A 22,714-nucleotide genomic window follows, 5' to 3' on the forward strand; every position below is an offset into this window, starting at 1 on the left:
TGGAGCATCCACAATAGCAGCACCGAATGACTTAGCAACCTGGAACTGAGAAATAAAAAATGTAAGAAGATGAAGAAGAAGAGAGTTTTTTTTGTTTTTTGAGAAACAGAGCCACTATCAAACAAATCAACACATAACGACACAAAAAATAATAACACAACAAGGTGATGTGTACTCATATAACATACGAAACACACACTAATCAAGGTTTCTCTCATTTGCTGAATCATAATCATAGCAAAAAGCAAGGCAACAAATACACTCTAGTCACTAACAATGTAAGACTCACTCCCACGAAATTACAACACTTGATCAAAGGAAAAGCAATCTCTAGAGCCCTAGCCTACAAAATGAGGGGAAGAATGCATAGCTTACCTTTTTTTTCTCAAATAAGGTATAAAGAAGGAAACTTACTCTCTGGTTATTGATTGGAATCTTTCTCTAGAGGATGAAAATCCAAAAAATGTGATAAAACATAAACATTGTCTATGTAAGCTGAAACTACTAAAGAAAACATGTAAGAAGAAGAAGTTTACCTTGAGGGCACCAGTAGTGGTGGTCCTGACAAGTGGAGCACCCACTATAGCAGCACCGAATGACTTAGCAACCTGGAACTGAGAAGAAGAAGAAGAAGCATGCCTCTCCTGAATAAAGCAAAATATGATGCCTCTACTGATGAATCAAATGATGATGATACCTACCGGGGCATTCTCCAAAGGTGATCCGAGACATGGATGCTGTCGTGTAAGCTTTGTGGATAAAATGAAACTTGGTATTATATAATTGGCATAATTAATGTTGGTTAATTATAACGTTTTTTTGTGTTTCTTTTTTTTTTCCATCTTTTGCAGAGGAATGGATCATAAGTTTATGAAGAAGAAATTCATCAAGTATCTGAAGATCAGAGGAGTGACGACAAAATTCATGTCCTACATGCACGGTCAGATGTGGACTAAAAAGAAGCGAGAGTATTGGTTATGGTTGAGTTCTGTTAAGGAGTTTTTGGAAGAATAAAAGTCAAGACCGATTCCTATTTACTTTTAGTAAATCAGAAATGTTTGAGAACGAGACTTTGTCTTGGGTTGTCGTTGGCATTAACTATTTTTCACATTGCTGTCTGTATGTGAACTAATAATATTTAAATCGTATGTCTTATTTTTTTTTGCTTTTATAATCATTTTTCGATGCTCAAGCTATAGTATTCTGTTTCGTGATTTAGAACTACATAGTTGTTTCATGCTTTCATATATGACGTTAAAGGTTGTGGACCAAGGAAGAGAGATCAGTTGTTTGGATTGTGTGTGAAAGGTTTGGTCTCCGTTTCACTGTAATTACTGATCGCTTTCCATTATTGCCGGCTGTACAGGAATTTAAGTATCGTTACCAAAGAGTGCAAAGTTGCTCTTGTAAATCTCTTCATTGTCTCTCTCTGTCTCTAGTTTTTGTATAATCTCTGGAATTGACCTAGCATAATAACCTGGAAGCTTACCTTTGTGCTAAAGAGCGCGGATTCATAATGGAGGAACAAACTAGTGGCAGTTCTTGCTCTCACACAAACAGTATAATCATATAACTTATTAGCTTCTTTTTTTTTCATACAGAAAATATTTACTGTTTCTCATATATATATATATACACATACAAATCTCACCAGCCTCTTCTTTTCATATCTAACAAATATGGAGGACTTACACTATGCTTGACAAAGTAGACAGACAATACATGCTATCCATTGAGAGATGGTATGTATGCGTATAAGGAAAACCCAAAAAGAAAACTAATGTTACTCACTCGCTTACTCTCTTTTGCCTCCCACAGAGAAGCGAAAACCTTTTTTTTTTAATAGAGATTACTTGTGGGAGTAGAGGTTGAGGGTTTAAAAGGATTACATTTCACCAATGATGTTGAAGCCACTCCTGAATTGCAGAACGAAGAGCATGGTTAGCGATTAGGCTGGTGTGAGAAAGCTTCACATTGGTCATTGGTGAAGTATCGTGTCCACTGTCCAGCCACGCTCTTATAGCCTCTGCTTCATATGTGAAACCATCTCCGGCTACGTGTGGATCCTGCATGACTTCCTGAGCAGAGGAAGAAGAACGGGGGCGCAAATTTTCAATGACTTTGAAATAGACTTGTAATTATTATGGATATTGATATTCAATTACACAGATTAGTTACCTGGAAAATGGGACAAATAAAGTATGGAGGGGCTATGCGGTGCTCGTTACGGCCGAGATGAAAAGATGAAGATCCTCCGCTAGAAGCCCTCATAGGTTCAAGTACCCTCCATACTTCAGTCGCAAGGTCTGGACGATTCACACTGACAGTCTCACAGCATCTCAATGCCAAGCGAGCAAGCTGCTCGGCCTGAACAAAGGGCCAGTCACCTGCTAATGGGTCCAAAAGGTTGTTCAATGTTCCAGAATCAAGGGCATACTTCACTTCGTTTGCTATTCGTAAGGCAGGTCTCCCGGTCAACAAACGTAATAGTATAATCCCAAACGAGTAAACATCTGACTTCGGAGTTAGCTCTCCACTACTGGAAGCTTCTGGATCCAAGTAAGCAATTGTGCCTGTGACATCGGTTGGCACACTTTTGCTTCCATCCGAATGAAGTAGCGAGCAGGTTCCAAAGTCACTTAACTTGCTAACGAGATTGGCGTCGAGAAGAACATTTGCTGGCTTCAAATCACCATGTACTAAGCTATGAGCTTTATTGGAATGAAGAAAGACTAGTGCTGCACATATCTCAGTGGCAATGCGTACACGATTTTGCCATGACAAGGGAGGGGAGTTGTCTTTGCAATTAAGGCTGTCTTCAAGGCTTCCACCGGGAAGATACTCATAGACAAGACTACATCCCTCTGGACAAGCTCCAATTAGCGTGATGATATTTGGATGCCTCATTTTACTTAACACATCAACCTGCAATGCCATAATGAGTACTATAAAGCTAAATCTTCATAAGGACAATATTCCAGAGTCCCCTTCTAGTAGAGACAGGGAATTTGTGCACAGCAAAACAGAGTTACAAAGGATGACATGAAACAAGAAATTATTTTGAAATAAAAATCTTAGATTCACAAATAATATGCAAGAAATTACCTCCTGCTGATATTCTACAGGGCCTTGTGAATTGTTAGGATTCAATATTTTTATAGCCACCTGAGTATGACGCAGTATACCAATGTAGATGCTTCCATATCCACCTTCCCCAATCTTCAGGGTCGAATCAAAGTGATTAGTTGCTTCATCAATCTCGGAGAAAGAAAAATCCGTGAAGTACTGAGGTAATTGTAAGGTTGAGGTCTCTGCGCGACTCCTTAAATCCTCGGCTTCTCTGAGTGCTCTGTCACGTTCTGTCTGCAACTCTTCTCGTTCATCCCTCAATTGTTGCAACAACTTCACAGCTATGTCAAGCTTCTGGTTTAACTTTTCCAGTGTACCATCAGATTCTGCTATTTGGTTCTCAAGCATCGCTTTCTGATCCATTGCACTTTGAAGTTCTTCCATGACTACTTGTTGCTCTTTTTTTATTGTTACAAATCTCTCTTTTTCTTTTGACACCGCTATCTCAGTATCTTTCCTTCGCTTCAACTCTTCAGAATAAGCACTTTCTGATTGTTTAGCCTACAATCATAAGCAATAATATCAGAATACTAATATTTTCTAGCCTACTAATCTCTTTTGAGTGATACGCTAGCAAACATAATGGTACAGTATAATATATATCTCTAACAAAATTATTTGGCAACCGATTATCCAGCAATCATTTCCGAAAACCATTAATATTAATTTACTTTTGTAAGAAACTCACCCTTCTGATTGCATCAAGAGCATTGTTTTCAGCTTTCTGACGCCTAAGAGTCTCTGCAAAAGCTTCTCGTTTTGAGCTATGAGCCTCTGACGTAGCTTGTCTGATTTTATCGTGAAATGAATCATCCACACCATCCTGCAAGGACGAACACAGTACCTAAACAGCTGAGAATGCAGGGTATACAAAATCAAAATGCATTGCTTTTTCCATTAGGAACTACATGACATACCGGGAGATTGGAGGGAGATGACATAACTGTAGCTCTTCCCGTTGCTCCACTGGCATCAAATTCTATCTCCCCCTCATCAGTATTTAACGACCCATCTGACACCCTCTCGCTGTGTTCGGATGAACTTTCGTTGCTTAGTAATTGTTGAACTGAATCGGTGCTATGTACTCGAGATATATGCCGATGCTCAGACTCCGGTGTCGAGAACGTTTGAAGTAGATCGCTTGCACTAATGGAAGGACGCGGAGATGCATATTCTGACTCAGTGTCATACATCGCAGCTTCCCTGTAATAAGCAGCCGGAGATCCGTCAATCTCAAAATCCAGTATGAAGAAAAGTGTTAAATATATCATTAGCTGACACTGAAGCTCTCTGAAAGCTTAAAATACCACAGTAGTAGTTATAAATGCCTGACTCGTTCAACTCATATTGAAATCTAAGGATTTGGTAATGATGAGAGAAAAGAAATAGCCGAACCGTGTATGTATGAGGTATCCTTTGCAAGTAAACCATATCTGACAAAGAGCAGGTGCTTCTCGGCGTACGAAGATGGCTTTCCTGGACTTGAGTTCTGTCATTCTCCTGTAAGTAGTAATGATAGAGAAAGCCAAAACTTTAAAATAATTAATAGCGAGACAGCACACAGCTCTACATTCAATGTGAATCAGCAGAGAGCCCCAAAAACGAAACCAAAAAAAAAGCCTCCTGATTCCCAAACCTTGAATGGTGTCTATCTGCTGCTGCTCCCATGACAAGCTTCCTGATTCCCAGCTCCGTAATCAGTTGCACTATTCCATTCTCGATGGATTCCATTTCGATAAACATCTTTTCTGCCCTGACCTACAACCATAATTTACTATATTATTCTCACTATATCGTAAGGCCACTGTGATCCTAGTGCAAGCCAATGAAATATAACTACTCTCCTTATACAGGGCATAACATTAAAAGTATAAACTAACAAGCAAAAATGAAGCCATACATACCCCTCTCTGCTGGCATATACGAAGGTACTCGTCTAGGATCATATGTACTTTCTCCCTTTCTTTTTCCCTGAAAACCCTGACTTCTTCCTCCTTGACAGAACTAACTGGAAATTTCGCGCCCACTAGGATGGTTCAATGAGGGAAAAAATTAAGAGCAGGATCGATGGCCACAAACTAAAAGGCTCTATTTTGTTTCCACAGAAAAATCAAGGCACGATCAAGGTTCGGGTGCTTACTAAGTGGAATCATTTGGGAGGGCTGATGAACATGAATAATGCAAATCTTCTTCCCTCCAGTGTTTTGCAATGCCCAAATAAGTGTAGACTTGCTTTTAGCCACCTGTTTATCCACAGCAACGAAGATTTTCTCCTCGATCAGCCGCGAAACCGGTTCGTCCATGATCCCGCTCCTGCTTGACCTTGATCCAGGGCTACCTATCCCATGAAATCTCATGGATCCAGCCCTTTCACCCATTGCAGGAATTGGAGTCACCAAAGCCATTGCAAAACCTCTCTCTCTCTCTCTCTCTAAAAACTCAAAAGCCTCGACTCTCCAGGAACACACAATTCGACAAACCCAGATCGTTTGATTCCTGATTCCACACAACAACGAATGAAATTAAGAATTCACCAGATCATCCCGAAACACGAATCAACAACCAGCGAGTCAGAAAACAAGTATTTAAAAAAAAAAATCCAAAAGGAAAAGTTCGAACCAGATTGAGAAAATTGACTACAGAGCAAACAGACACTCTAGAATCGTAGTGAAGTCCTTAAACTTTCCAGAGAATTTTACGGATAAGGAAGAAGAAGAAGAAGAAGAAGAAGAAGAAGAAGAAGAAGAAGAAGAAGAAGAAGAAGAAGAGTTTTATCTCGATTTCGAAACGTATTTGACCAAAGTTACAGAAAAACGACAACAACCACTACGCAAGGCACGAAACTGAGAAATTGAGTTTATTTTACTTTCTCTGAAAATTACGAGAAGAGAGAAAGAAAATTCAGAGTAAAGATGATTCTATCAAAAATTAAAATTCGATTGCTTTTACATACCAAAACGAAGCTTCTGGGGGGGGGGCTTTTTGTGTGCCTCTTTGGTGCTCAAATGTGACGTGGTCGAAAGTGAGAGAGTATAAAAGACAAGAGAGAGAGAGATATATATATCTCCTGTGTGTAAGCACACAGTAATTGTTATATATTGGGAATTTTTGGGCTAGTCCACCTTAATCGATTGAAGCCACGTGTACCTGATGATAAGTTTAATCATAGAAGCACAGATGCGATTGGTACACCAACTCGTAGACTAATATTACACGCAGTCTTTATTCCGACGTGTCTACCATTTTATTCCCGCCGGTGAATAGCAGACATATCTAATTTCGGTTCGCACCATTTTACATTCCGATCGGTAAAAGAGAATATTCGAATAATGACCAACCAGTTGTTAATTAGAGAAATATGATTTTTTTTTTTTTGTAACTAGCTATAATAACCGTGATAGATAACTTTTGATGTCAATTCGTCTGTATAACTTGAAAAAAAACAATAAATAAAAAGGGAAATCAGTTCCAGTAGTTTAACTGGTCCTTTGAATGTGTAAATCCATAAAACATCATCACAAAATTGATTTCTATTGTCCACTGTCATTAATATGGTATATGTTTTAGACAGACTAATCATCCAAGCTTAACTTCCTATTCCTAATTATATACAAATTTCTAACTTGAATATATATATATATATACATACATACATACATACATACATATATCTTTGTATTGCTAATTTCGTTAATTTGTTCAAAAATATGTTATCGTTTTCTTTAAAAAAATATTGAGTATTTCTGTCTTGGAATATAGATGAGAAAAAGATCTAAAAATAATGAATATAGATGAAAAAAACATATTTTAAAGATTTCATTTACTAGTTGAATTGTTAATGTGGCGTGTGTGGTTGTACCATGTTATATATTGTAACATATTTGGAATATTCCTCATAATGCCTATTCCCTTGTCATTTTCACCTGAATTATATTATTTTCCCGGGGCCGTAATAGAATTTTATTTCTTATTAAATATTATTACGTTAATGTGTAATTGACAGGTTTTAAAAAATAGATAAAGGTTGTCTCTTGATACGAAGACAAGCGAGGCACATCCACAATTTTGCTAGTTTATCATATCAAACCAAATTATGTTAGCTGGGGAGAAAGAAAAAAACATTATCTTTATTGTGGAATATTTCAACTTAGGATATACGATTTGGCAATGTTAGCATCTTTTTAGTCATTCGTCGAAAGCTTAATCTTAAAGTGCAATTTGGAATTGGTTGTGCACGTTTGATCCTGTTAAAAAAATAACGTTAATTTACTAGTCTTCACGATAACCGGGATGATATATACTACTATATTATGATGACTATTAAGTAATAGATGAAAATGATAACGAAGTTATATTAAATGGGCCATATATTATGTACGGGCTTTTATTTATTCATTTAAGCGCGGTTTGAATTCTACATCCGAATCCAAACTTTTGCTTTGAAAAGTCTGAAATCCAAAGGTTTGCTTTTAAAAATGTGGGGCTGTTCAAGGATGTAAAACATTTCAAATTGCAGGCTTGTAGCACAGAAAAAAGTCATAATACTTACACTATTCTTCTTCACCCACCCATTACATTAGCATTTTCGGCTTTTACTTTCTTTCTTTGTTAGAAATGCGTTTATCCATTAATGTTTCTTTTGATTTGATGTGATTTTTCTATTTGGTTACTTTAAGTGTTCGATTTGTCGACGCGCTCGATTAATTACTATAGGATAAATATACGTGTGGCTGAAAAAAATGTATACAAACTTTTTTTTAGGTCTAAGAATGTATACAAATTTCCGGTCGTGTTCGTGACAAAATTTGTTTGTACTAGTGTTATCATTCTATTACCATCCGAATGCAAAGTTGTATAACAAGACAAGAATAACATATGTAGTAATAAGTTGTTTATTAAATTTGTATAGAAAATTTAGATCAACAACATATTATGCTCCATATAGGATGTTTAAGTTTTAACTTTTAAGAGAGAGTCATGCATATATATCATTGTTTTTACGCTATCGCCATCTGTTCATGATGATTAGTTTTGTTACCAACACCCTTAACTAAATTAGTGTGGTAACTAGATAGAGTTGTAATATGGCAACCGCACCCTGCTTAGGTTAGAAATTATAATCTTTCGTTTTTCTTGTTAGGTAGATCATTATGACAAATTTTTTAATAATAAGATACCAAAAAATTTGTATAATCTCAAAATTAAGTCAAAAGAACTATAATGCATTTAATTACGTAAGACGCAACCAGAAATGTTTTGTTAGCTTTCTAATTTGCAATTTCCTATCTTTCTAAATAAGTAATTAAAAGCCTCAATTCGGCGATGGTACCTAAGAACGAACAAGAACAACGAAAGCCATCACAATGCTGAAAGCGATGCACACACAAAAAAAAAAAAAAAACCCATCAAATCTTCACATGCGCTTTAGGACAAAAGATGCGAAAAAGGGCTGTGATCGTGAGAGAAGAATCCTAAGAAACTATATGCTTCGTAATTCTCCACAAACGTCGTCTGTTGTCATATGTTGAGTACATACAAGAACGTTGTCGTTTTCTTTGTTTTTGGTTTTATGTTCTTCATTGCGCGCACATTTGTTAATGTTTTTTTTTAATTTTATTTATTTTTCTTGGTACATAATACTTTTACAAATAATTAGCTGGTTTTTAGTTAGGGATTTTCCTTTATGGATATTTAGAGGTTTGTAATCTCTTTAAACCGAATCTACTTACATTAATCTGACTTAGAAATATGTTAACGGGTAATTAGGAATCTAATGCAGTGATATATTAATCACGATATAAAATTATATAGTTCGAGCGAATAAAAGATGATATGTTGATTTAACATTCTATAGTGACAAGGCTACAAACTTTTTCATTTAGTTGGACTAGATATACAATCATAAATGGACATCATAACAACTATATTGGCGCATGCATAACGACGAAAATATATAAAACCATATATGCATACATATATCTGCTTTAAGTTATGTTAAAAATAATATTTATTTGTATGGATGCACACACGTAGCCTAATTCGCAAATGGAACGGAGTAGGTGTGGTCCAAACAGGAATCAACATCGTTGTTGTATTATAATGATAATAATACACAGATGTCCAAATATTCATAAATGGATTTTGTCAATTGTGAGCGATTCTTTGGCTTTATTCCTTTTATTTCAAACCTTTTATCAAATATTCACTTCATAAACCATATTTTAACTCATATACACAAAAAGATATTAAATAAAATTATGATACGGATAAAATACTAATGAATACCATTAAACTACGCAATCTCAAACTCTTTTTTCATCTCACTATTGATAGTTCATCGAATGACCAAACATTAATTAGACTAGTCAATGGTTACTAGTTAGCTGATTAACTCACTAATCATACGTGTATATTCCACAGTTAGGATTTAGGTAACCCTTTTTCTTTACATTCAGAGTTCTACTACATAGTCGACATTGTATTTAGATTGATTTTGTTGTCAAACGAATTTTCACCAATTATTTCATTTATTACGATCGTGCTCACGACATTTATTAGAGACTGAAGTAATTATTAAACCATAATTTTTATTGGGACTCGACGCTGACTTCATAAATAACGGTGAGTCTGAGTCAGACCAAAAAGATAAATCATGGTGTGAAAATGACGAGTTTGCCCTTCACGACACACTTGTCGACGTACGGTACTCACTCGGGCAACTTGGCTCTCCCGAGGACCATTTACCTACCGACTCAGAGACAATTCCCCATACCATCATCTCTCATTTATCTCTCATTTCTTTCTCTCTCTCTCTCTCTCTCTCTCTCTCTCTCTCTCTCTCTCTCTCTCTCTCTCTCTCTCTCTCTCTCTTCAACATATACATACTAACATACACTCATTATATATATATATATATAGTTACCGAGAGTCGCAACATTTATTGATTATGTACTACGATGGTTTGTATCCACATTTTTGGCTAAAAAAGACAGTAAGTACTTATTTAGGTATCTACTGTCCGATTCATTATATTTTCCTTAATTTAGTAGACACCTAGATTAGTAGAAAAACTAACTGTTTTCAGAAGATGTGACTCATTCTATTTTTCTTTTTTCTATGTGGAAAATGAACAGAACAAAGAGAAGCTCTTGACTTTTTTATTAAATCGATTTTTCTCCTATTATTTTATTATAGTATCATACGAAAACTCATGAAACTTGATCCGATTTCTCTGTTTTATTAATTTGGGTTTTTGTCTTCTCTGATGTAAACTCTTGTAAATTGATGCCAATTGTCAATTTCTTAATCAAAAATCTGTATTTTGTTTTTTGGTTCTCTGTTTTTTTTTATAAAAAAATTTAATATTTCTGGTGAGAGGTGGGTCTACTCAATGACACATTTTGTTTTAGTAAACATCTACTCTCGTGCTTCGAGCTTCGTCACCTCTCGTGAGTTTATTATAATAAAGCGAAAAGAGCTGCGATTTATGCGAAATCTGTAAAAATCTTTTTTTTTTTTTAAGGTTTCTTAACAATGGAGGCTGAACTCGGAGTGAGTAGGGTAAAGTATTATCACTAGTTCTTCCTTTACATCTGCATTTTCGATTTTCCTGTTCTTGGAGGCCTTGGATCGGATTCTAAAGGTAAATTAATATTTATGCTTTTTCTTTGATTGTAGTCGCAGTTTTGGCATCTTTTTATTTTTACAATCACTCTTTTCTCTAGATTTCGTTGAAGAGAAGAAAAAAAAACATAGAGGAGAAAGAAGAGCATTGTGGATTATAATGGAGAAAGAGATTTGTAGAAGACAACTTTCAAGAGAAGGGATAGGATGTGTTTGGGTGTTTATGAGCATGTTTGATTTCAGGCATGGTGGGCCTAACCAGAAACTGTTGATGGATAAGAAACGTGGAAGCAAAAGAATCATAGGTTTTCTTCCTTTCTTATTCTTTTGGGTCATTAAGAAAACGTGTCTGAAACAAAACGATTCTCACTTTCTTGTTTAATGTTAAAAATGCAGGCATTGAGACCAAGGTTGAGAAGCAGCTTACCTGTGACAATGAGGTCTTTGTTTAGTGTTTTTTTTGTTGTTGTTGAATTTGACATTGGAGAGTCAAACTTGCTTTTTATGATGTATAATGGTTGTGACAGGAATCAAGAACTCATGTAGATTGTTGTGTTTATTGTCTCAGGAGAGTGAAGATGGAATGCAGAGTGTCAAGAAGCTCATAGAAGAGGAGATTGATGAGCAAAAGTGTGATTTTGAATGCAGAGGAGGGACAAAGGCGAGAAGCCGGAAGAGGGGAAGTAGAAACTGCAGCAAAGCCAGTGATGATATCAACGTTTCTATTGCCGGTGATGATGATGATGATCATGCAGATGATCAGTGTCTGAGAATATCTCAGAGCGAAGCTGACTCGATAAGTGATGATTCCGAAGAGAAATTCAGCGAGCTGATAAAGAGGTTGATAGCTCAGAAGGAAAGTGAGATAGATGTGCCAGTATCTGGAGATTCTCCGAGAGCCAAAGAATGTACACAAACAATTGTAATTTTGAAGCCTGAACCAAATAGCTTGGATGTTGGCTCATCACCTGAAACACATGCTAGAGGAAACAAGTCTAAAAATGGGAGGTTCGGCTCTCGCTTCATTCTCAGTAGAATCAGAAGAAGACTAAAATCAGCTGTTGGAAAGAATCCATGCAACGCTCAACACTCCTCTGATCCAGATCCAGTTGCATTGTCGTCTAGCATGACTCAAAACTGTTCTTTGGGAGAAGATATAGAGACTAATAATTCCGGGCGGCATGTTTCAGATGGGGAAATGTTGCCTGAAGTTGCTTCAAAAGGTGAGGCTACTAAAGAGGAAATTATCCATGGAAGTGAAGATACGAAGAAGAGTATGTGCGGTATATACATCGCAGCCAAGAAACATCTGTCTGAAATGCTTGCAGAAGGAGATATAGATGTGGATTTACCTGATAAGCAAGTACCAAGAATCCTGGGGAGGATTCTTGCTCTCCCTGAGTTCTCCACACCAGAAAGCAGTCCAAGAATGACCTTGGCGCATGATTTTGTTGGTCATCAGATAACAGAGAAACCAAAGATTCAACAATGCAGTTCGGAAGATTACTCTGAGACACTTGGATTGGATTCAAGCAAGCATGAAGAAACAACGTCTACGAGTGATATCCTAGTTCCCCGAGGTGATTCATTTTTTCTTTTGATATGATTCTATCTCAGCCTTGGCCGGTTTTTTGAAATGTCAGAATGAAACTAACTGCTTTTGATGAGTATTCAGCAGGCGTCTCAGACACTGAGAAGGAAGGGGAAGAGAAGACTGTTCTGGATTCGTTGTCTATAGCAAATAGCTCTTCCGTTATCCAACAAGATGGATATGTTGATGAGGATAAGCACCAGCAACTCTTGGAAAAGGTTTGAATCTTTGTGTACATGATACATTTTCGATTGTTCTCCTTAAGGAAGCCTCATATTTCCTTCTTTATCTCTGACTCAAGGAAACTTTTGACGAGAGCCATTCACCGTGTTCTCCACCAAACTCTTCAGTTAGAATGTCTGATTGCCAAGAAAATTCTACAGATGTGCCAGGAAAGTCAAGTCCCGTGTCTGTGCTTGAGCCTCTCTTTACAGATGATGACATTAGTCCAGATAGCTCCAGGTTCTCTTCAGGTATGCCTACAGAGAATTTGCTACACCAGTTCAGTATTCTGGTTAATTATTTTTCAGAGCTCAGTTTCTGACCTTTCTCATTTCGTCTCAATCAGTCAAAATGCGGTTGCAACCACTGTGCATAAGATTCGACGAACCTGATTCTCCGAGACCCGACAAAGAAAATGAAGTCAAAACTAGAATGGATGACAAGGAATTGGCACTTGCATACATTCAAGCCGTGGTGAAATCCTCAGACTTGAACTGGGAAGAGCTCTTGGTGAGATCTTTTTATTCGGAGCAGATTCTTGAGCAGGCTCTAATGGATGACATTGATTTCTGCTCAACAAACTTCTGCAACGACAAGAAACTCCTCTTTGACTGTATCAATGAAGTTCTTATGGAGTTGTGTGGGCATGGCCCTTGGATTTCATTCGCCAAACCTGCAGTCCGGTTTGTCCCAGACATGGAAAATGCTGATGAATTGGTGCAAGAAGAGGTTTACTGGCATCTCTTACCTTTGCCTTCTCCTCACACGTTAGACCAGATAGTGAGGAAAGACCTGGCTAGGACTGGAAGCTGGATGGACCTCCGCTTTGATATCGGCTGCATCGGTTCTGAAACAGGCGAAAGAATCCTTGAAGAACTTCTAGAAGAGATAGTCAGCAACTGCACAGACTTTTTCCAAGCTGAAACACAGTCAACAAAACCACAATGCACAAGTTGATTCCTTGAGTTTCAATGCTCCAACCAACACTTGGTGCAAGAAAACTTGTGCTTACAAGAACGACACTCATGGTCGTCGTCAGGAGGCTCCTTCGTTTACTCTGAACAGTTTCACTTCCACTGCCATGGATAAGCTCTAGTTCCTTTTCTTGTGCAGATACACACAACCACAGGTTTTAATACCACAAAGACTGCTATAAAACTAAAACAAACAAAAAACCTCTCTTTTCTTTTCTTTGCCATTGGGCCTCTGTAGAGTTTTGAGTTATGCTGTGAATGTTAGCTGGTATGTTGTTATATGAGGATGAATAATAGACGAGGCTCGAACTTAGATAAGATGAACATCTTGCTTCACTTATGGTTTCAGTCAAAAACCAATCCGATTTTAATCATACAAAGTTTGAAAGTATGCTTTCACTAATGAATCTTGACCACCTTAACCATCTCATGGTGACATCCCTATTCCAATCTCTCTACTTTAACAAAAACCAGCAGCGACAGAATTTTATATACAATAGCATAGTGTCACTCCTAGACAATGCTTCTATATTTCCAACTCCACAAAGCAAAGTCCATAGCATCTCCACAATGATCATGTTATTGAACTAAGAGCATCTCTATTGAGGGTAGGTATCTCATTGAGTATCTCCTATCAAAACAAAACTAAGATATTAAGTAGTGTTGAGAGATATACTGTGTCTAAGCTTTGTCTGTTTTTTGAACTCTCTCAACTGTTGTAATTTAAATATATTTCATACAAAAGACTTTTAAGACTCAGAACACAATTATAACAAAAAAAAAAAAGCACGGAATTAGTGTTGCATTTTTATTACATCAAATAAAACCGGACACACATGTATTTTTTTTTGTCAGTGCTCAAAAGAAGAAAATACTTAATCTAATCATCTCTGTTCCTCACTGTTCTGTCGACGTAAAGAACATCATCAATCCATGACACAACATTATAAGCCAAACCTTCTAAAACCCTCGAGTAGCTCTCCAGTACCGCCTTTCCAACATCCTATCCAAAAAAAAAAAAAAAAACACAGAATATTCATCATGTATATATAATTTCGATGTTTCCATCGAGATCTTGAAAAAAAGAAAAAAATTCTAAAAAAGGTCCAATATGGATACTCACTCGGTTATACTGAATCTTGCAGATGTCAAGAGAGGTCTGAGAGAGTTCAGGGTATCTCTGTTTCAGACAAAAGAGTAAGCTTCTGGCTCGAGCCGCGAGAATGTGGTTCTTGTCATTGCCACGTTCAGCATCGCCACCGATATCTTTCATCATGTCCCATGAGGACTTGGAGTGAGCCAGCCCTCCAGTCTTACGCCTCCATGTAACCAGTGAAGCCTCGACTTTGTCGGCGAGCTCAAGGGCCTCGTGCTCCGATGTGATCTTCAAGATGTCGAGAAGTTGGTCCGGATAAAACTTCTCGGCCGTGCACAGTTGCTTGTATATCACGTCTCCTACACTTGCTTTCCCACTCTGTTCGCCAAAAAAAAACAAAAAATACACCTAATTGTTAACAACACTTTCACATTACATGATTTGTATTAACATATAGAGAAAGATATATAATAATGATACCTTTGGGAGAGTGGTGAGGTAAGAATCAGGAATATCCATGTCATTAAGAGTGGAGTCGTTAATGGCCAATGCTGCTTTATGTATCTGATTGGCGCAATCGCGTTTGTGACGCAAATGCTTTCGTTCATCCTCGGATAAACCTTCAGCAGGAACACATGGCACCGGAAGCCACCATTTCTCGTCTTTCCTTTGGACCACCACTTTCCGAAACGTTCCTGAATCTCTACCACCACTGCTCGAGTTCATCGACGAGCTTCCTCTCTCTACGTACCAGAACTCGTTCTCTGTAAAACTATCCAATATTTCCTACAAAAGCCATACCAAACGTGTCGGAAATCTTGGATCTTGATCACCTATCTCTCTGATCCGAATGTTCTGCTTACCATTAGCATGTTATCGAGTTTTCTCAGCGCAGGAAGGTTCATGAGAATATCAGATCTAAGCTTCGTTTCTGTTATCTGGAATTGAAATGACAACAACAAGATTCATGAGGTTTTTAGATCCCGTGCTTCAAAAATCAAGAATAGTTGTGAAATCGTGTCTTTGATTAACTTTTTCTATTATATACCTCAACGTTAGTACCAAGAGATCTTGGAATAACTTCGACAATGTAATCACATATAGACATAAAACAATTCATCTCTCGTTTCCATAAATCCTTCTTCTCTGTACTCAATGGTTGTAATCTCAAACTCTGTCCAAACACAGTCGCTGCAAATACTCCATTTATAAATACTCTTGTTTTCTGATATGCTCTGTATCTTCAAAACAGAGCATGTATATCTAATACGATAAGAAAATTGGACTAAGGAGAAGACGAACCATATAGATTGGTTATGGAGTTAGAGACAGTTACAGCTGTACAAACTCCTTTCCCACTTCCTGACATATCTTCACCAAGCAATAGCTTCGCAAATCTTTCCCTCATCATCTCCAACTCTGCACTCCAAAACCTAATTTAACCGAAACGAAAAACAGAATAAAGGTACAATCTTTCTAATTCACGAACCTGCGTCTTCTGCAGAGTCAATGTCGCTATCTGGATCATTATGATCTTCTCCGTTGACGTTGACGTCATTGACGACGCCATCATTTGGTTCCACGGCGTCTTCGGAGAGATCTTCTTCATGGCCACTCAAGACAACGGCGTTAGTGTTTGACGGCCGGTTATAGAAGCTCTGAACATCGAACCGGTGAGATAATCCGGAGATATCGGAGTATGTTCTCCGGTACGGCGAAGAAACGGAGTTCGTCGGAGTTCCAGAGACAGATACCTCGTTTTGGTCAGAATTCGATGAAGTCTCCATCACGACTCTGTTAATGGTCGATGCTATGTCGAGTTTCAATTTCTTCTCATTCGTTGCTGAACGTGAAGAAGGTTAATACATGGAGGCTCACACACACCTTCACCTTGAGTTGATTATTATTATTGTTTAATATGAAAACTTAATAAAGAATAATTATCTCCGCCGAATTATGACCGTTCGATCTGATTGTGGGGAAGAGACGTGCCTTCCACATTTGGCTAATCAATCTCATAATGAAGTTAAAGCTATATATGCGTTAGGTGTATAATTCCAGGTTATCCCATCATGTCTAACTGATAATACACTATTAACATGACATTTATACGATTATCATGCTAATTTATACCTTCAAATTTGTCAATGTAAAATTCTATAGAATTACTTACGATAGCAACCGCAAGCAAAAAAAAAGAGAATGAACTAAAGAGATAATAGCAAAAAACGGTGAATTTCATGTGTTAGGCTTCAATATTTTTCTTTATTTATCAGACCTAACAAAAAATAGAATCCAAAATTTTATCAAAAGATAAGAAAATTGATTAAAATGTTGGATTTTTGGGGACCCGATTGGTTTTTGGGTAAAATCCTAACTAAACCGAAACCCATATCAAATTTGAAAAAAAATCATTTGGGACTATACTGAAGAACCAAAACTGAACCGAATTACATTTTCGGATTGGTTTTATTCGGGTTCTTCTGAATTGGGTTTTATACCCAAGCGCTAGTCGTATTTATAACCTCCATACCAAAAACTACATATGGCAAACAATTTGTAAGGATCTAATCAAACTAGCCACTTCTAAACTTTAAGATAATCTATTTGCTAACCCTATTGTATTAAATAATATTCCAGTTTTGACTCTATTGTATTAGTTAGAAAAAAATTATTTAGTATATTAATTGTACTAAAATTGTTTTATTGGGGGCAATTGTATATTTATCGCATGTACAATTTGTGAAGAACCTTATATACCGGTATTGGACATTAAATTGTACTGACATTGTTCATCGCATCCGAAGCAAATTGTTCTAAAGGATTAGGAAACCATTACATGTTTAAAGAGGCGTAGGCCTGTTGATGCTGCACATTCTCCACCATGGTTAGACTACAACACTGAAAATTCCTTTACATCTTCTGTTGTTCTAGTGTCATGCCTACTCCAATTGTAACACGATCCATTGCCCTTTGGCGAAGACGGCGAGAGCTGATGAGGATGTTGTCGGTTTGCTCAATATCCTATGATTTCCACTTCCCACCATCGAGTACCTTTCACCTCTGTACAACATGACTGTATTCATTTGATTTAGGTACAATCACATCATCTCTAACTGATAATACACTATTACCATGACATTTATACGATTATCATATGCCCATTTATACCTTTAAATTTGTCAATGTAAAATTCTATAGAATTACTAATATTTAATTTTTCTTCATTAATAAATATTATATACCTTGAGTTACGTTTTTTTCCAGTTTTTTTAGTTTTAAAAGCTTACATTTGGAATTACTACAACATGTTGTTAATTCTTTGGTCAATTTTTTTATTTTATTTTAAAAGTCTTTTGGTCAACTTGTGGACGAACTTGAATGCAAACCGTGATGGTAAAAAAAAAAAGAATGCAAACCCTGAGACCAGAAAGAAGTTTCAGGCCATGGTCTTAAACCGGGAGGCAGTCCACGGCGAATAGAGTAAAACCGCACGCAGTTTGAATGTAAACTACACAATTACTAGACATCACATGATGCGAACTGTGACTGGTCAGGCAGGTCACGTGAGTATCAAGAGCCCTTGTGCGCCGCAGAGAGCATCGAAATCTCGTGATGGTGGTGCAAGCACGTGCCTCCCTTCACACGTTTAATGAGCCCGTCTCCTCTTCCTTCGTTTACGCACAAACAAAGACACACACACATACACACGCCTAATTCGTGCCAAGCCTTAGCTTCACACACACCTCTTTCTCCCAGACACGCTCGAGCCCTACACACGCGTGAAGCTCGTCTTCCAATTCACGCCGCACGCTCTTTCACGCGCCTTCTCCATCTCACGGCCGGATCTGCGCTTTTCACCCGCCGGAGATCCACCGCCTTCTTCTCCACTATCCCTCTTTGTTTCGCTGGTCCCGTGGAGGGAATCAGGCGAGGAAATTGTCGATCGGCGCCGGTTTCGTCTCCTTTCGTTTGGATTTTTTTCTTAGGTGTGCTTAACGACACGCCCAGAGGACTGCAATTTTCCCCACATTGGGACCATTTTTCGAGAGGAGGCTTGTAATTGTCAAGAGAATTGCGCTAGAAACTTACTCACCGAGGTAGATGATATATGATAAGGTACTTAAAATCTGCAATCCCACAAACACTAGCTCTGTTCTTGGTTGTCTCAAAGTTTTCCGATTACTCGTCTGGGAGATTCATAAAAACGCTGATTATGTGAACAGTAGTATTTACTTTTTTTTCTTGTAGGAAGTTTAGACTGAGAGGTTCTGTAAGATAGAAGATCAGTTTCGTTAATACTGGAATATTTCTCTGGCCAATTGCCAGCAAGGAGGAAGGAAAAGAAAAACCATTAGAATATTTTTGCTGCATTGCGAGACGACGACGTACACGTGGAGTATTAAAACCACAGAAGTAAGAAGATGGAACTTTTCACCAAAAGGCAATAACATTCTGGAGCAGCAAAGTTTAAGTTATGGCAACGGATATGCAGAAACTGCTTGCAACTAGTGAAGAGGATGACGACGAAGAAATGGATACGGATGTCAAGGAAGAAGATGACGGAGACCAGCGGAACAGAGGAACACGCGCTGCTTCAGGCAGTAGTAATGACGAGTTCATGTTTCAGCAGTCGTTGCAAGATCAAGTGGACACTCCTGGGGGTGGAGGAAGTCGCAGAAGTAGACCGCTTGAAGAGAAGGAGCGAACCAAGTTGAGAGAGCGCCATCGAAGAGCTATCACTGCAAGGATCCTAGGCGGGTTACGAAGGCACGGGAATTATAATCTGAGAGTCAGAGCTGATATTAACGATGTTATTGCGGCTTTGGCCAGGGAAGCTGGGTGGGTTGTTCTTCCTGATGGGACTACTTTCCCATCCAAATCTCAGGTACTTCTCTGTCCGCTTTTTAGTGTGCTCTATAGTTTAGTTTCTTTTCTATCTTTTAGTATTTGTTTCGTGTGCTTATACTCTCAATCATACTCGTCACAAAATGCTAAATTGTTTTCTTTGGTGGCTTCCTCCTCGGCTTAACTATCTAGGGGACAAAGCCTCCTGGTGGTTCTTCTGTGGTTGCTGGAGGTTCATCAGCTTCCCACATGGCATCACAGCAATCCTCACATCCTGCTATTAGAGGAGTCTCATCCACAGGGCATAGAAGCCCAACGGAGCTCAACTCTTGCCGCATGAAAGGTGTTTTCGCACCCGCGCCATCGCCATATGATTTACCCCCAACTCAATCTCCAGAACTGGTTGGCTGTGCAAATAAGGCTGAGGGGCTTATTGGTTGTTCACTCGGTGTTATCAACTCTAAACAGGTTGCGACTCTGCGCTATTACATAGAAAATATAAACTCGTAACAGTCCAGTCCTTAAGCTAAACATTTTCGAACACTGAAAAACCCCGTAGTATTCTCCCATTTTTTTTTCCTTTGCATGTTTGCCATGTCCTTGCTTATCTGCGCTCAAATCTGATGAGACTCTTCCACATTTCGTATTTGGTAGATTCTTGAGATTCCTCCAAATCTGACAGAGCAAGATTTCTCTGGTACTCCTTATGTTCCGGTTTATGTGATGCTACCAGTAAGCGACTTTAATATTATCCTTTACCTGTGGTTATCTTGAACTTTCTCCTTACTGATTAAATTTCCTTTCCTACGTCAACAGCTTGGGGTTATCAACATGAAGTGTGAATTGGCTGATCGAGATGGACTGCTAAAGCACTTGAGGATATTGAAGTCAATCCATGTAGATGGGGTTAAAGTGGATTGCTGGTGGGGAATAGCTGAGGGTCATTCTCCCCAGGAGTATAATTGGAATGGCTATAGGCAGCTTTTTCAGATAGTCCGTGATCTTAATCTTAAGATACAGGTCTGCCTTTTGCCTGCATGATGCGTTAAGAGACAATTTTCTTAATGAGGTTGCATTAGAATGATTTGTTCCCAAGCTTATTATGCATCTCAGTTTTTTCCTTCTTCCTAGGTTCTGATGTCCTTTCACGAATGTGGAGGCAATGTTGGTGATGATGTTTGCATCCCACTTCCTCATTGGGTGGCAGAAATCGGGCGAACCAATCCTGACATATATTTCACTGATAGAGAGGGAAGACGAAACCCAGAATGCCTTTCTTGGGGTATTGACAAGGAACGTGTATTAAGAGGCCGAACTGCACTTGAGGTATACCCATGACGACAAGCAATCAGTAAACCTTTGTATCGATCAATATATTCTTGAACACCTAATGACTTTCTGCACGCTTCTGCCTTTCATACAACTTTCCTCTATAATAAATTAGATTAAAAGTCACAAGTTTTAGATAGATAAACCCCAATCTAAGCTAAGCGAAATGTTATTATTATTCTTGGTAAAAAAAAGAGAAAAGTTAGCTGCCTAATTGCTGTGTGTCTTTACCCCTGGATATTTGCTTCTTGTAATCACAGATATCTGAAATAACCAACTCAGGAAATACTTTATGGTGTTGGTGGATTGAATGTAGGTGTACTTTGATTACATGAGAAGTTTTCGGATAGAGCTTGCGGAGTTTCTAGATGACGGTGTAGTGTCTATGGTTGAAATTGGACTAGGCCCCTGTGGTGAGCTACGGTATCCTTCTTGTCCCATAAAGCATGGGTGGCGATATCCAGGTGTTGGAGAGTTTCAGGTATCTTTCCTTTCAACAGTTTAATAGTCTTGAGAGATCCAAGCCTCAGAGCTAGCCACATAATGACCATATTTGTTTCACTATTGGTACAGTGTTATGACAAGTATCTGTTGAAGAGCCTGAGAAAGGCAGCAGAATCAAGAGGGCACCTGTTTTGGGCTCGAGGCCCAGATAATGCTGGCTCCTACAACTCCCAACCGCAGGGAACCGGTTTCTTCTGTGATGGAGGTGACTACGATGGTCTCTACGGGAGATTCTTTCTCAAATGGTATTCACAGGTGTTAATAGATCACGCTGACAAAATCCTCTCTCTCGCTAAACTAGTCTTCGACAGTAGCTGCATCGCCGCAAAGGTGATTGATTTTTAGCTTTTGTCTCTAAGCCATCTGAAAACCAATGAATTTGAGGGAAACAGAGTATTTATCGCAAAATTGACTTAAAAACAGCTCCCAGACGTCCACTGGTGGTACAGAACAGCAAGCCATGCCGCTGAGCTAACGGCTGGATTCTACAACCCGAGCAACCGAGATGGTTATGCTGCAATCGCATCTGCACTAAAGAAGCATGGTGCCACTTTGAGTTTTGTATCAGGAGAAGTGCAAATTCTAAACCGTCCCGATGATTTCTCCGGAGCATTAGGAGAACCTGATGCAGTAGCTTGGCAGGTTTTAAAAAAAAAAAAAAAAAGAGAAAAAAATCTTGGAATCGCATATCGTTTTTCTTTTTACGCCTGCTCTATCACCGAAACCTCAGTTCTAAAATTTGAGTGTTTTTTTTTTTTTTTTTTTTTGCAGGTGTTAAACGCAGCGTGGGACACCAATACACCAATTGCTCGAGAGAACTCGCTTCCTTGCCATGATAGAGTTGGGTATAACAAAATGTTAGAAAGCGTTAAGTTTCCGAACGATCCAGATAGAAGGCGTTTGTCATCATTTGCCTATAGTAGGCTCATCCCAGCTCTTATGGAAGGACATAACATTGTCGAATTCGAGCGGTTTGTCAAAAAATTGCATGGTCAGTAAAATAAATCCCGGTCCCATCATCCATCATCAATCCTTGATTTCCGTGTTTCAGATTTCTCAAGTTGTAATTTCCTTCTTTCTCTGGTACAGGGGAAGCTGTAATAGATCATCATCAACAGGTTTAGAGTTTAGTTGTCCCAAAAAGAACAAGAAAAAAAAAAGATCAGCTGAAAAGGTTCACTGTTAATGTTGTTAATTCTAGTAGTTTAGCATCATTTCTGTATATTTTTATCATTAAAAAATTTAGAGAGAAAGAAAAGAGAGAGAGAGAGAGAGAGAGAGAGAGAGAGAGAGAGAGAGAGAGAGAGGGATCACTAAAAGCCTCATGTTGGGCTTTGGCTGAACCATCTGATTTGTGAGCCATAATACTTAATACTTATGTATCCCCTATTTATTACT

General features: G+C 38.2%; 4 protein-coding genes across 7 annotated transcripts; 2 read left to right on the forward strand and 2 right to left on the reverse strand.

Moving 5' to 3' along the window:
- Window positions 1–1,565: 1,565 nt before the first annotated feature.
- On the reverse strand, window positions 1,566–6,135 carry LOC18015563 (U-box domain-containing protein 33). 3 transcript variants are annotated; one of them, XM_024154988.1, is made up of 10 exons: window positions 6,083–6,135; window positions 5,270–5,625; window positions 5,034–5,155; window positions 4,766–4,887; window positions 4,525–4,629; window positions 4,047–4,332; window positions 3,818–3,952; window positions 3,106–3,630; window positions 2,179–2,925; window positions 1,566–2,078 (listed from the first exon to the last, which is right to left on the reverse strand). In XM_024154988.1, the coding sequence occupies exons 2-10, from the start codon at window positions 5,532–5,534 to the stop codon at window positions 1,893–1,895; spliced, it is 2,493 nt and encodes an 830-aa protein (XP_024010756.1). In that variant the 5' UTR covers window positions 5,535–5,625; window positions 6,083–6,135; the 3' UTR covers window positions 1,566–1,892. The 3 variants fall into 3 exon arrangements, with proteins under 3 accessions (XP_024010756.1, XP_024010755.1, XP_006397759.1); XM_024154987.1 differs by lacking the exon at window positions 6,083–6,135 and adding an exon at window positions 5,749–6,028; XM_006397696.2 differs by lacking the exon at window positions 6,083–6,135 and having other exon boundaries at window positions 5,270–5,727.
- A 3,934-nt stretch (window positions 6,136–10,069) lies between these two features.
- On the forward strand, window positions 10,070–13,847 carry LOC18015564. Of its 2 annotated transcripts, none has more exons than XM_024154922.1 (8): window positions 10,070–10,120; window positions 10,652–10,771; window positions 10,854–11,057; window positions 11,149–11,192; window positions 11,321–12,332; window positions 12,428–12,561; window positions 12,645–12,816; window positions 12,912–13,847. In XM_024154922.1, exons 3-8 carry the CDS (start codon window positions 10,913–10,915, stop codon window positions 13,520–13,522), a joined length of 2,118 nt encoding a protein of 705 aa, XP_024010690.1. In that variant the 5' UTR covers window positions 10,070–10,120; window positions 10,652–10,771; window positions 10,854–10,912; the 3' UTR covers window positions 13,523–13,847. The 2 variants fall into 2 exon arrangements, with proteins under 2 accessions (XP_024010690.1, XP_024010691.1); XM_024154923.1 differs by having other exon boundaries at window positions 10,086–10,120; window positions 12,431–12,561.
- A 572-nt stretch (window positions 13,848–14,419) lies between these two features.
- Window positions 14,420–16,461, reverse strand: LOC18015565 (rop guanine nucleotide exchange factor 4). Its single transcript, XM_006397698.2, has 7 exons — window positions 16,125–16,461; window positions 15,938–16,054; window positions 15,684–15,826; window positions 15,499–15,573; window positions 15,116–15,421; window positions 14,663–15,013; window positions 14,420–14,542 (listed from the first exon to the last, which is right to left on the reverse strand). The coding sequence occupies exons 1-7, from the start codon at window positions 16,420–16,422 to the stop codon at window positions 14,420–14,422; spliced, it is 1,413 nt and encodes a 470-aa protein (XP_006397761.1). The 5' UTR covers window positions 16,423–16,461.
- Window positions 16,462–18,110: 1,649 nt separating this feature from the next.
- LOC18015566 (beta-amylase 7) lies at window positions 18,111–22,465 on the forward strand. The gene is made up of 11 exons (XM_006397699.2): window positions 18,111–18,754; window positions 18,887–19,523; window positions 19,676–19,951; window positions 20,138–20,215; window positions 20,300–20,503; window positions 20,615–20,809; window positions 21,129–21,293; window positions 21,386–21,646; window positions 21,740–21,958; window positions 22,088–22,307; window positions 22,406–22,465. Exons 2-11 carry the CDS (start codon window positions 19,113–19,115, stop codon window positions 22,438–22,440), a joined length of 2,064 nt encoding a protein of 687 aa, XP_006397762.1. The 5' UTR covers window positions 18,111–18,754; window positions 18,887–19,112; the 3' UTR covers window positions 22,441–22,465.
- Window positions 22,466–22,714: the final 249 nt, after the last annotated feature.

This window comes from Eutrema salsugineum, unplaced genomic scaffold (genome assembly GCF_000478725.1).
Source record: "Eutrema salsugineum unplaced genomic scaffold, Eutsalg1_0 scaffold_22, whole genome shotgun sequence".
In the NCBI taxonomy this organism is placed as follows: domain Eukaryota; kingdom Viridiplantae; phylum Streptophyta; class Magnoliopsida; order Brassicales; family Brassicaceae; genus Eutrema; species Eutrema salsugineum.